The sequence below is a fragment of the Phyllostomus discolor genome, chromosome 8, assembly GCF_004126475.2.
Source record: "Phyllostomus discolor isolate MPI-MPIP mPhyDis1 chromosome 8, mPhyDis1.pri.v3, whole genome shotgun sequence".
NCBI lineage: Eukaryota > Metazoa > Chordata > Mammalia > Chiroptera > Phyllostomidae > Phyllostomus > Phyllostomus discolor.
In genome coordinates, this window is record NC_040910.2 from 37,492,194 (window position 1) to 37,505,402 (window position 13,209).

The 13,209-nt window shown below is 47.9% G+C and overlaps 1 protein-coding gene across 2 annotated transcripts; it reads right to left on the bottom strand.

Moving 5' to 3' along the window:
• Positions 1–7,085: 7,085 nt before the first annotated feature.
• RPS15 (ribosomal protein S15) lies at positions 7,086–8,885 on the bottom strand. Of its 2 annotated transcripts, none has more exons than XM_028519808.2 (4): positions 8,759–8,885; positions 8,297–8,382; positions 7,311–7,545; positions 7,086–7,224 (listed from the first exon to the last, which is right to left on the bottom strand). In XM_028519808.2, the coding sequence occupies exons 1-4, from the start codon at positions 8,759–8,761 to the stop codon at positions 7,111–7,113; spliced, it is 438 nt and encodes a 145-aa protein (XP_028375609.1). In that variant the 5' UTR covers positions 8,762–8,885; the 3' UTR covers positions 7,086–7,110. The 2 variants fall into 2 exon arrangements, with proteins under 2 accessions (XP_028375609.1, XP_035888018.1); XM_036032125.1 differs by lacking the exon at positions 8,759–8,885 and adding an exon at positions 8,683–8,704.
• Positions 8,886–13,209: the final 4,324 nt, after the last annotated feature.

Here is a 13,209-nt window from a genome sequence, read left to right on the forward strand (position 1 = left end):
ATTCTAGAGCAGAAGAGAGCTGGGTGAAAAAGTTTGACAAAATAGGTTTGATGAGGTTGAAAATAGCTCCTTTGTACCTTTCTGCTTGTTGGCACTAGATTATTTTGCCAGAACAAATTGTCTTGTGTGAAGCTCCTGATTCTCAATAGTCAAAAAGTAAAGTTTGGATGCTGACACATCTGATTTGGGATCCAGGCTGGGGGTTCTGAGGCTATGACCCTTGAACACCTGTAAAACTGTAACTTTGAATGTGCCCATGTGCATGTTGTTGGGAATGATCCTTGAGTTTCATCACATTTTTAAAAATTATTTAATTTTTAAAGTAAATTTACATCAGATTCTTCAAGGACCCATATAAAGGGGATTGGTGTAGCTTTGAAGAGAGGAGGGGACACAAGGGGCACCACCATACCAGTAGGCCCAAATCAAAACGTGAGGATTGGCCCCAAACTCCTTTTGAGAAGAAAATTATAAAGATCAGAGCAGAAACCAAGGTAATAAATAGAATAGAAAAAATCCTCTGGCTGGTGTAGATCAATGTATTGAGTGCTGGCCTGCAAACAGAGAGGTTGCAGGTTTTATTCCTGGTCAGGGGACATGCCTGGGTTGTGGCCTAGGTCCCCTGTTGGGGGAGAAAAAGAATAGGAAAATTAATGAAGCCAAAAATTGTTCTTTGAAAAGATACAAAGACATTTTCTTAAATACCAGGGACAACTCTATGCCCATAAATTCAATATTCTACTTGAAATGGCCCAACATCTTGAAAGATACTAAAATGAAAGTTCATACAAAAAGAGATTGTCTGCATAGTCATATCTATTGAAGAAATTAAATCTGTAGTGAAAAACCTTTCAACAAAGACAACTGTCAACAAAAGATCTCTCCCACCAACTAGGGAGATACAACCATCAGTGGAAACTGAGAATGTACAACCCCAGAGGCAAGGGTATGGCGGATTCAGAAGTGCCTGTTCCCTCCCTAATTGGTATACTTCCACAGGAATGAGAACTCCAAATCTTCATAGGTTGATTGGTCAGTGAAGGTGCAAATAAGGCTATAGATGGGCTGGTCTGATTGGATGAGGACGGCTGAGTACTATTGGTCAAACTTCTATCCTAGGAGCTCTCTTTACAAAGGTCAATTTAGCATGCAAGAGGCTTGGAAGCCTGTCCATAGGCAACTTGGGTAACAGGCCCCTATAAACAATGGCTGGTAGACTCTGGTTATAAATTTGGGCCCAGTTAAACACAAGGTAGTCCTTCTTGGCAGGTATTCTTAGAGTCAACACAATTAAGGCTCAGATGGTTTTACTGGTGAATTTCCACTGAATGTTTAAGGAAGAAATAACATCAGTTCTAAAAAAATCTCCCAAAAAACAAGATGAGGGAATGCTACCCAACTTGATTTCCTTTTGGTATGTTCTATGTTTTAAAAATTGCTGGCTTATGACCAAACTTCTTGGAATCTGGAGGTGTCATTGACAATCTTGGCATCTGAAAGGCCCCAATTTCCTTCAATGAGTCCAGACTCCTCTTCTGATATGCAGAACATATGAAGGGACTTGGGAAATGTCAGGTGACCATTGCAGAAAGTCCTTGAAGGTGAAATCTCTGCTCATATACCACCTCCTCCAAGAAGCCCTCCTGGTCATTCACTGGAACATTGCATTACATCAGCCTCCATTTTTTCCTTTTTATTGAATTTATTGGGGTGACAGTGTTTAGCAAAATTATACAGGTTTCAGGTGAACAATTCTATAACATCATCTGTAAACTGTATTGTGTTCATCACCTCAAGTCAAGTCTTTGTCCATCACCCTTTATCATCCCTACACTCTCCTCCACATAGTCCCTTTCCTGTTTGACTTTCTTAACCCTTGTCACCATCGGAAATTATCTTATTTGCCCTGGGTGGTATGATTCAGTGGGTTGGGTGCTGGCTTGCAAACCTAAAGGTCACCAGTTTGACTCCCAGTTAAGGCACATGCTTGGGTTGCAGGCCAGGTCCCCAGTTGGGGGCATGTGAGGCAACTGATCAATGTATTTCTCACACATCAATGTTTCTCTCTCTCTCTCCCTTCCCATCTCTCTGAAAATAAATAAAATCTTTAAAAATATTTAAGAAATTGTTATATATATATATATATATATATATATATATATATAATTTAAAATCCTTATCCAAGGACCTGTTTGTTAATTTTAAAGAGGAAGGGGAAGAGAAAGAAAAACATCATCAGTTGCCTCCCGTATGAGCCCTGACCAGGGATGGAACCCACAACCTAGGTATGTGCCCTGACTTGGGATTGAACCTGCAACCTTTTAGTGTATAGGACAATGCTTCAACCAACTACACCACCCAGCCATGATCATTTATATATCTTCATCTGTTTTTTCCTATCCCTGGCAATAGACTGGGAATTCTCTGGGGCTGAGTCTGGGTCTGTCTTGGTCACTGCTGTACCCTCAGCAATGAGAGCTGTGAAGTCCAATTCAGCAGCCACTGGCCACATGTGTCTAGTAAGCTCTTGTAACGTGGCTGCCTGAATTGAGATATGCTGTGCATGTAAATTTTACACTGGATTTCAAAGGCTTATCATGAAAAAAAATATCAATAACTATGATGAGAAAACACAATAACTTACACTGATTGTGTGTTGAAATAACAATTTTGTTAAAATAAATGTTATTAAAATTAACCATACCCACTAGGCTGACTATAATACCAAAACATGGGCAATAACAAGTACTGACCAGGATGTGGAGAAACCAGAACCCACTTAGAAAAGGTGCAGCTATGTTGGTAAAAAAGTCACAAGGTTAAACACAGGCCCTGCCTGGTGCAGCTCAGTGGATTGAGCACCAGCCTGTGAACCAGGGGATCACTGGTTCGATTCCCAGTCAGGGCACATGCCTGGGTTGCTGGCCAGGCTCCCAGTTGGGGGCGTGTGAGGAGCAACCTAACAATGTTTCTTCTGACTCATAGATGTTTCTCTCCCTCTTTCTCCCTCCCTTCCTCACTCTAAAAATAAATTAAAATCTAAAAAAAAAAAAGGTTAAACACAATGTTTCTATATGGCCCAGCAATTCCGCGTCCACACACAAAACTGTCTACACATGTCCACAGCAACAAGATTTGCAGCAGAATTCACAGCAACCAAAAAATGGAAACAGGAATATTTGAGATCTTGCTTCCTGGCAATTATCAGTTTGGGCTCCAATAAACTCATAAAAAAAAATCTTAAATGAAAAATAACTCAAATGCCCATCAATGGATGAATGGACATACATAATGTGGTCAGTCCACAAAGTAGAATATTACTCAGCCACTAAAAGGAGTGAAGCACTGACATTCGCTATACCATGGATGGACCTCGAACGCATAATGCTCATTGAGAGAAGCCAGATCAAAAAGCCACATAGTATGCGATTCCATTTGTGTGAAATGTCCAGAATAGGCAAATCCAGAGTCAGGAAATGGGTTAGTGGTTCTCAGGGGCTGGGGAGTGACTGCTAAGAAGGGGGCTGTTTTTTGCAGTGATGGAATGTTTTAGTCCCCCCTCTTTTGCCTCTATCACAGGTGAGCAGACTGAGACTTGCAGAAGGGAAGCCACCTACCTGCTCAGGCTGAGTGGGAACTCATATCTGAATGCCCAGCCTGGGAGCCCCCAGGAACCCTATAAGGATTCTAGCACCATCTGCTCAGGGTGATGCAGGCCTAAGGGCTCCCCAGCTACTCTGCCTGCTTAGGGTTTGTAGCAATTAACAAACCCAGGTCAGGCCAGCATGGAACCAGATTTGGGGAGCCTGAGACCCCTGTGGGGGTGCTCCCAGCCTCTCCAGGGACCCTCTCACTCACTTCAGCTCTTTTCCCAGCAGAAATCCTCAGCTGAGGCACCTTGGCCTCTCACTTCCCATTTCTATTAAAGGACGATTAACAATACTGTATGTCATCAAGTATAAGGCCATTGGTGGTAAGATGCACTATTATTCTGTGAATGGCCATGAAAAGCAAAGAACAGCCAGCAACAATACTCTGAACCTGACCTCTAGGAAGATAAACTGTGACAAATGGGAATAACCATAGGGCTAGGCAGTAGTTACAAGCACTTGGAATAGCCCTGGGAAAATTCTTGTCCTGCATTCTCTCATGCTTACCAACCTACAGGTTTTGCTAAGAATCCTGGGTTTACAAGTGTGGGCCGCAGGTTATAGGTGAGAGTCTTCAGATTTTAAATGGAGGGCTCCACACACAGACATTCCTGTCCAGCCAGCCCCCAGACCCACTTGCCCCTGCAAATCCCCCTCGCTAACCCTCTTGCTTCCCCCAGCTGATGCCAAGAACCACTTGCTCACTGAAGACAGAGGAAGCCAACTCCTCCTGACCACCCTCCAGGCTCTCTGCCCCCATCCTGGATCTGCTCCCACTTAATGGGTTGAGTGAATGTCGAGTTCCTGACCACAGGCACAACTCACCCCAGACCCAGCTCAGCCCCTGCCCCATGAAGCAGGGCCCCTGGGAGCAGGGGTCCTTCCAAAAATAGATCCGCTATCTCCAAGGATCCAGCCATAGTTGCAGATTAGGATGTGGCCAGAGAGGGGCCAGGTCCATATGGACTTTTGTGGTGGGGACCCGTGGCCCAGGCTCTGGGTGCTTGTCTATGATGCTGGGGGCTCACAGGTTTTCAAACCCAGTCTCTTGGGGTAGTGACACCTGGATTGTCTCTGTTGTCACCCCTTTTTGGACCTTGTCAACAATAGGATGGGAATGCACAAACTCACATGCTGACAGTCACCCATGTTTCACTCTAGACCACATCCCACTCCATCAGACATCTGGGCTGGATCACCCTCTGTGGGAGGAAGTCCCGGGTACTGTGGGGTATGAAGCAGCCTCCCTGCCCTAACTGGTGTAGCTCAGTGGGTTGGGCATCATCCTGTAAACCCAAAGATCCCTGGTTCAATTCCTGGTTGGGACATATGCCTGGGTTGCAGGCTGGTCCCCAGTTGGGAGCACATGAGAGGCAACCCATTGTTTCTCTTGCATGTTGATGCTTCCCTCTTTCTCCCTCCCTTTCCTTCTCTCTAAAAATGAAAACTTAAAACAAAAAGATCTCTCTACCCTTCCACACCCCCTACCTACCCACCTCTGTACATTGATTAGATAATGCATATTCACTATGGAAATTTTGGGACATAGACTTAAAAAAATGAAGCAGCATCCCTGCCCCCCCCCATTCAATGCCACAAGCACCCCACTTGTGACAATCACACATTCCCGGACATTACCTAGTGACCCCTGGGGGAGGGATCACTCATGTCTGAGAATCACTGGTTTAACAATACACATGTACTTATGAAAGAAGTTCATAATCTTGTTTCAAAATACTCCTAGGCATAATGTATTTTGGAGAAAGTGTCCCGATATGGCTCCTGGGATTTTTATTTTCCTAAAAATTTTTATGTTTAAGCCCTGGCTGGCGTAGCTCAGTGGACTGAGTGCGGGCTGGGAACCAAAGTGTCCCAGGTTCGATTCCCAGCCAGGGTACATTCCTGGGTTGCAGGCCATAACCCCTAGCAACCGCACATTGATGTTTCTCTCTCTCTCTCTCCCTCCCTTCCCTCTCTAAAAATAAATAAAATCTTTAAAAATAAATAAATAAATAAAAATTTTTATTTTTAGACAGAGGGGAAGGGAGGAAGAGAGGGAGAGAAACCAACACATGGCTGCCTCTTGTGAGCCCCTCACCGGGGACCTGGTCTGCCACGCAGGCACATGCTCTGACTGGTAATCAAACCAGCCACCCTTTGGTTTGCAGACTGGCAGTCAATCCACTGAGCCACACCAGCCAGGGTGGATTTTTATTTTTAAATAAGGTGTAGCAAGTTCCTGGTTCACATAGGTGAATTTCCCCATTCACATAGGTGGTGCATTACTTGGCCGAGGAAGGTGCAGGGTTCTGCTTCCGTGACAAAATGTCGGGAGGTCTGCCACCTCATACCCATTAGGATGGCCACTACCACAAAACAGACTGCAAAAGCCCCCCACAAAAAACACACAATGTGAAGTGCTGAGAGAGATGTGCAGAAATTAGAAGCTTGTGGACAGATGGTGGGGCAGCTGCTATGGCAAAAAGGATGGTGGTTCCTCAAAAAAATTAAACATAATCACCATTCAAGCCAGCAATCCCATTTCTAGGCAGACTCAAAACAATTGAGTGCAAGACGCAGAAATTATTTGTGCACACATGTATGTAGTAGCACAATTCACAACAGTGAAGTGTCCCCCACAGGTGACTTCAACCTTCCACTTGCTCAGGCCAAAACCCAGGTGTCATTTGGACCTTCTCCCCGACACCATCAGTCATGAAGACTCCTTAAAATCTCACTGCTGAGTCTTGTCCCTCCCCTGCATTAAGGAAACAAATCTGATCAGGAAGCTTTAAGGAGCAGGATTAGGACCCCTCTGCATCACACTGCACTGGGGTGGTATGTGACACCCCTGTCTGTCCTGGAGAAGGCTTAACCCAAAGCCCATGGCCCAAGGCCAGGGATCCTGGGGCCATGTGTAAGGCTTTCAGATACCAATCAGGAACATCACGTCTGAAGAGAGGGATAGATGCAGGCAGCACGGTAAGAAGGAGGGCAACAAGGGACACTGGGCAGGCATGTAAATTGGAGGGAGTAGGGCAAGAGATTCAGATCATTCAAAGGCTCTTGCTGTTCATGTGCTTGACTGTAGAACCGAGCCCTTGAACGGCAAACATGAAGGTCCCAAGAAGGGGATGGGAGCCTGAAGGGAAAGGCTACACTCAACCCAGCAGTGGCCACCTCTTTGGGCCAAAGGGCATTCTGAGATGCCAGATGGCTAAACTTGTGGATCTGAGTTTGGAGGGTCAAGGCGCAGGGGCACAGGGAAGACGGTTTAGGATCCTGACCAACCCCCAATTTGTTACAGGGAACCCCCAACCCACCCAGTCCAAGTTGCCACTACTGAGGCCCCCTTAACTGGGGGCGTTGACACCCTGCCCAGGTGCCCCCAGTGTCTTGGGCCCCAGACACTTGAAAAGATGGGTTGCACTCAAACTAAGTAAGTCTGTGCTTTTATTGGCTACTTGAGAGGGATGAAGCGGGAAGAGTGGGTAGCCCCAATGCCGGGTCGGCCATGCTTCACTGGCTTATAGGTGATGGAGAACTCCCCCAGGTAGTGGCCAATCATCTCCGGCTGTGGGAAGCGAAGAATGGACCAGTGTTAGGTGACTATGGGTGGAAAAACCCACACCCACCCAAGCAGCATAGCCTCACACATACCTTTATCTCCACCTGGTTGAAGGTCTTCCCATTGTACACGCCCACCATGCTGCCCACCATCTCTGGCAGGATGATCATGTCCCGCAGGTGTGTCTTCACCACTTCAGGCTTCTCCATAGGTGGTGCTTCTTTCTTGGCCTTGCGCAGGCGCTTTAGCAGTGAGTGCTGCTTCCTCCGCAGGCCGCGGTTCAGGCGCCGCCGCTGCCTGGCACTGTAGAGCTGCATCAGCTGCTCACTAGGTGGGAGAGGGCAGGTGGGGCGGCATGGGTGGTCTAAGCCCTGGTAGAAACCAATACCCTTCACTCACTAACAACATTGTTCCCTGTAATCCCCAAAGGCAACGTTCAGGGTCCAGCCGAATATTTAAGATGAACCCCGCAAATCCAACAACCTTCACATCACTGTCTGGAAACCGAGGCACCAGTACAGAGCTCAGGTGAAGTGGTACAGCAGGAACCCCGTGGGCAAAAGGGTGTGCTCCTAAAGGCCTCAAGAATCCAGGAGAAGGGCCAAGTCTAAGAAGCCCTCAGCCTGCTCTGTTTCCAGGAACTGGGTCCTCCAGGCCTAGACCCAGGTACACCTTCAGCAAACAGGGGTGCTCCCCCCTCATCTGGAGGCCCGGACACATACCCACCCCGCCCCTGGGGGCAGACTTTTAAGAAGCACGAGTCAGACCCCACCCCCCCCTCCCACCCCCGCCTAGAAGCTTCCAGCTCCGACCAAATCTTAAACCTGGAGCCTAAACTGCCCAAGTGCTAAGCCGTGGCCCGCTGCCTGACCCTACAAGGCTCGTGAGCTACAGACATTTGCGTTTTCAAACAGATGGGAAGATGTTAAACAGAACACATTAAATTTCTGTTATTATCAAACCGCAGCCCATGCTTCTACCCTCGGGCTAAGGCCTCGTGGGCACCTCTGGCCGCAGTCCCCAGTCCCCCGGGGTCCCCTCCCGCCGCCACCCCTTCCTTGGTCCGTTAGACCCTTACTAGGACATGTCAAGTAGCTGATCGAGATCCACGCCGCGGTAGGTGAACTTGCGGAAGGTCCGCTTCTTCTTCTGCTCCACTTCCGCCTGTGTGGGCCCGGGTCAGAGGTGAACGCGAGCCCGAGACTCACCTCCCACCTCTACGGCCTCAACGGGGACGCCGGGCCTAAAAGTCCCGCCGGAAAACACGCGGCGCCCCCGGCAGACGAGTCCGTGGAGACATATCACCACGGGTACACGCGGCTACGGGGCTTCGGCTGTGACAAGAGAGCTCGTACAGTCCGTCCCAGACCCGGGTCGTCGCGACACCCACCAGGCCCGCCCCGCAACCCCACATCCCGCGGTCCCGGCAGCCTGGAAGAGGCTGTCGGAGTTGCGCGGGCTGACCCGGAGCCCAAAGAAGCAGCCAGAGCCAGGATGGTGGCGGATATGTTCCCACAGACAGCAAAGCCTCAGCTCTTACCATCTTGTTGGTTCTTTGGAAAGGACCACCCACTCGGCGTCTGCGCAATTATCGCGAGCTCGCCCCTGTGCCCCGCCCCTCGGCCGTGCGTGCGCAAGCGCCTCAGCTTTTCGGGGGAGGGCGCGCGCCCTCTGTTGTCGGGAGGGTAGAGCTCAGGCTGCGGCGACAAAAGCGGTGGCAAGAGGCCTTTGCTTTTGCCGGGGCTTGGACGCCAACCCCCCAGGGTGGGGCCGGGCGCCTGGAGTTTAGGGCCCTTTTCTAAACGTCGCTCCCCCTTTCAAACATCATATTCGTGCTCTGTAATCTCCATTAATGGAACCCAACCTAACAAGTGTTTATGGAGCACCTACTGTTCGCAGTCGGTGCTGTCTGGTTCAGGTCCAGCGTTCCACGATAGAGCTGTTACTGCAGAGTGAGAGGCAGTCCCCCTAAGGAACAGGGTCATATAGTTTTCTGACTGGCTTCTAACAGTCAGAAAAAGGCATCCCTGATAAGAACCAGCCAGCCTTGAATGGACGAAATTATTTAAGTAACAACTATATAACAATACACTTCTAGGTTTGTAACATAAGTTGATGTAATAAGTATAACAGTAATAGCCAAAAAAAAAAAAAAAAAAAGGAACAAGGCACTAAGCTATATAGGAGTACTGTTTCTATATTCACTGGAATTAAGTTAGTGCCCATCTGAAGGTGATTCTGATATATTAAGATGTATATGGGCCCTGGCTGGTGTGGCTCAGTGAATTGAGTGCCAGCCTGCAAACCCAAAGGTTGCCGGTTTGGTTCCCAGTCAGGGCACATACCTGGTTCGTGGGCCAGGTCCCCAGATGGGGGTGTGGAGAAGCAATTAATTGGTCAATGTATCTCTTGTACATCGATGTTTCTGTCCCTCTTTCACCCTTCCATATGTATATGGTACCATATGACCAAGCAATCCCACTTCTGGGTGTGTACCCCAAACAATTGAAAGTGGTTATTTGACCAGATTTGCACACCCATGTTTGGAGCACCATGATTCACAATGGCTAAGTGGAAACAACCCAAGTGTCCATCAATGGATGAATGTAAGTGAAGTGTGGTGCACCCACACACTGGAATACACTATTCAGCCTTAAAAAGAAAGGACACTGACACTTACTATGTGGATGAACCTTGAAGACACACTCAGTGACATAAACCAGACATTAAAGGACAAATACTATGTGGTTCCACTCATAGGAGGTCCCTAGAGTAGTCAAATTCATAGAGAAAGCAGAATGGTGGGAGCCAGGGCTGGGGAAAAGGGGTGAGAAGTTAGTGTTTAATGGGGACTGAGTTTCAGCCTGAGAAAGTCCTGGAGATGGATGATGGGAATAATTGCACAACGTGAATGTACTTAATGGCATGGAGCTGTGCACTGAAAAATGGTTACACATAGCAATTTTTACGTGTATTTTGCTATAGTAAAAGACCAGCCCTGGCCGGTAGCCCAGTTGGTTAGAGAATCAACCTGATACACCAAGGTTGTGGGTTCAATCCCCAGTCAGGCACATACAGAAATTGAGAATCAACCAGCCGTGACCAGTGTGGCTCAGTTAATTGAGCATTGGCCTCCAAAGCAAAATGTCACTGGTTTGATTCTCAGTCAGGGCACATACATAGGTTGTGGGTTTGGTCCCCGGTCAGGGTGAGTACAAGAGGCAACTGATCAATGTTCCTGTGCCGTATTGATGGTTCTCTCTCTCTTTCTCCCTTCCCTGCCACTCCCCTCTTAAGAAAAAAGAAAAGAAAAGAAAGCATAAATGAGTGATGAGTGGAACAATTTAAAAAAAAAAGAATATACTTAAAAATCCAATCAAACATACATATAGTAAGCTTAGAGGATCTATATATAGTAAGCTTAGAGGACCCTCTAAGAAAATCACTCCCAAAATACAATGAACAAAGTCATTAAAGAGAATGAAATGCCACACTAGAAAATGGTGGACTGTAAAAGAAAGAACTAAGAGAGGCATTAAGGACAAAAAAGAACTATGACATAGAAATCAAAGTGAAATGGCAGAGCACAGCCCAAGCATATTGGTAACATTAATGAGAATTCAGCAAGGAGGCAACCAGCCCTGCTGGGAGGGAACTTTGCTGGAAGAGGGAGCACATATGCAAAGGTCCTGGGGTAGGGATGACCTAGGTGCTCTTAAAGCCAGAGAGGCCAGTGTCAGTGTCACCCTTTTGAGCCCTCAGTCCCCTCTTGGTCTCCAGTCCAGCTGGTTGGGTAGGGTTTGGCTGACACCAGTGACTTTGTGGGGAGTTGGGTAGGCCTGGAGGAAAACAAGTTCAGAATCTCCTCAGCCATTTTCACAATCCTAGGGAAGAAGCCAATTAAATTACACTCAAAGGAGGGGCTGTCAAAGGAGGGGTTGCCCTCTCTGTCCTAAGGGAGTATGCCATTTGGGGTCAAAGGGTATGTTCTTTAGGGTGTGAAGGGTATGATACAGGCTACTGAGAGTCCCAGCTGTCAGGAAATCTGTTTGCACGATGCTGTTTGCCAGGGACCTTAATTTTGCCAATTAATTTCACTAGCAAAAGGAGCTAAGAGTTAATGCTGTGATACCATGGTATGATCCTGCTCCTCCCTGCGTCTTCTGTAAACCTGGGTGGCAGCAGCTCGAGAGGGAACGGGGAAGGCTGCCTGCCACCCAGAGACCCTTTGGAGATCACAAGGAAATTTGCCAGGGCTGAGCTCTGGGAATGTAGGGCAATGGCAGCTTTGTTCATTAGTTTTATCTCAAGCCTGGCACATTTGGAGGTACTGAGTTCATTTTTGGACAAATCAGTTTATGTTTTAAAAACATTCCTTAAAACTTTTTTTGATTTTAGACAGAGGCAACCTAAGGGAGAGAGACATCGATTTGTTGTTCCACTTTTTTTATTGTTGGTTATCATTTTTTTTCTCTTATTTTTTAATTTTAATTATTGAAGTACAATTTCTATCTTTTACTCCCAGCCCACCCACCCAGCCCTCCCCTCCTCCCTCCCATTTCCACCCACCCCTAGTTTTTTATCCATGTGTCCTTTACACTTGTTCCTGTAAACCCTTCCCCTTTTCCCCTGAAATTCCCTGCCTTCTCCCCTCTGAACACTGTCAGCCTGTTGTTCCACTTTTTGATGCAATCATTGGTTTTGTATGAGCCCTTACTGGGGATGGAACCTACAACCTTGCCAAATCAGGATGACACTCTAACCAACTGAGCTCCCTGGCCAGGACATGTTTTAAAATCTTGATTGTGGTCATTAGAATTACAAAATAATGGCCACCAATGACATCCCTATGGATTTTAACCCCTTGAGACCATGTCAGACTCTAGACCTCCAGAAATGTAAGAGAATAAATGTTTTTAAAAGATTTTATTTATTTTTAGAGAGAGGGGGAGGAAAAAAGGGAAACATCAATGTGTGACTGCCTCTCATGCACCCCCTTCCGGGGACCTGGTCCACAACCCAGGCATGTGCCCTGCCAGGGAATCAAACAGGCAACCCTTTGGTTCGCACACTGGCTAAACATGTTAAGCCATTTTGTGGTGATTGGTCACAGTGGCTATAGACACATACACTAGAATAATTGGTCACAATTGTTTCCCAGGGGCCAGACTCCTGGGACCCAGAAGCCCGTCCCTACCACCCCCACTTTATGGATAGGCCAGACTAGCCTCAGCCTATGTGCAAGCTCTGACCCACCTCTTCTCAGGCCTTTGAATGTCAAAGCCCTGGGCATCTGGGGAGTGGGGGCAGTTGAGATGCTAGAAGGACTTTGCAAGTCAGGCCCATGTGTGTCCAAAAGGAAGGGGTAGCCCTTACGGAGTGACAGATCCCATTCCACATTTCTGACTCCAGGGCCCCTTCTTTCCCTTTGCCCCCTATCCCCTACTCCCCACTTGTCTCCAGGTGGACTTGAGCCTGAAGGCCAGAAGCAAGCTGCCCTACTCCCTGGCCCAGCCCTGCCTCTCGGGCTCTAATTGTCCTAGCCACGATGCTTCATTCCAGGGCCCTGACTGGATGACCCAGTGCCACATCACCCATGTCAACAGCCTAGTTTGTGCAAAGGTGAGCAGGCTGCCCAAGGCCACAATCCGAGTGTCACTCCCACAGGGACTGGGGAGGCCTGGCCAATCAATCCCCAGCCAGATCTGTCTGGATGCCTTTTCCTCGACACGCAGCAAGTGGCCACGAACCCTAGAACCCAGGGCCTCTCACACTGGCTCTGCATCTCTCACCAGGCCCCTACCCGACCACTGTAAAACCTGTAACCATCAGAACCCCAAAACCCCCAGGCCCACTGAGGTAGGGTCCAGGCCTCCCACTCAAGCAGGCCACAAGTGGTTGCAAGACCATGGAGGAGCCAGGGTAGGCGCAGGTCCTTCTGTGGGCAGGGGTTCTTCCCTGGCAGGGAGGGAACAAATGACACAACGTGGG